Source organism: Phytophthora parasitica (genome assembly GCF_000247585.1).
Source record: "Phytophthora parasitica INRA-310 unplaced genomic scaffold supercont2.3, whole genome shotgun sequence".
Lineage (NCBI taxonomy): Eukaryota > Oomycota > Peronosporomycetes > Peronosporales > Peronosporaceae > Phytophthora > Phytophthora nicotianae.
In genome coordinates, this window is record NW_008648989.1 from 2,959,836 (window position 1) to 2,960,484 (window position 649).

At 48.2% G+C, this 649-nt stretch overlaps 1 protein-coding gene across 1 annotated transcript; it reads right to left on the minus strand.

The window, feature by feature from the left end:
- Positions 1 to 284: 284 nt before the first annotated feature.
- PPTG_02065 (hypothetical protein) lies at positions 285 to 569 on the minus strand (the record flags this gene model as incomplete). The annotated part of the gene is made up of 1 exon (XM_008895460.1): positions 285 to 569. One exon carries the CDS (start codon positions 567 to 569, stop codon positions 285 to 287), a length of 285 nt encoding a protein of 94 aa, XP_008893708.1.
- Between the last annotated feature and the right edge of the window lie 80 nt (positions 570 to 649).

Below are 649 nucleotides of genomic sequence, written 5' to 3' on the forward strand. Positions count from 1 at the left end.
TGCCTACAACTAATTATTGACAAATTCAGTCCTGCATTCTAATTGGCTCTTTGACAAATGACGTGGTTTGCTGTTTTTCGTCATTGTCAATTGACGTATGAAGTGTTTGACGAATCATGTACTATGTACACAAATACGTCACACTACGTCGACGTTGCGTTCACCCTTCGACAGCAACAGACACAACACTCAGCTCTCTTTTTAAACGAACTGGAGGATGAACTCGACGCCCATGGAGCTACTTGAACGTCCATTAGAGTTATAGAATCTTTACTTGTTGTTGGTTAGAAATCTCCGCCAAACTCTTCACTTCCAATGCATGTTTCGTCACCTCCGTGGTATCCATGGTATTCTCCAGCATTGGATAACGCTTGACCCGCTAGAATACCACCAAACATGCCAGCGACTCCTCCGAGCATCGCGCTGGAACCAGCACCCATTCCTCCGTTGGAATATCCTCCGTAAACTGGGCCTCCATATACAGGACCAGGCGCGTATCCGGGGGCGTACGTATTGACGTATCCGTGAGCATATGGGGCCTGCACAACTACCGGTGTCATCGGTATCATCGCTGGCTTGGAAAGAGCTGCGTATTTGTTCGCTCTGCAGCAAGGGCATAAGCACCAAAGTATCGCGGAGGCGGCGAACA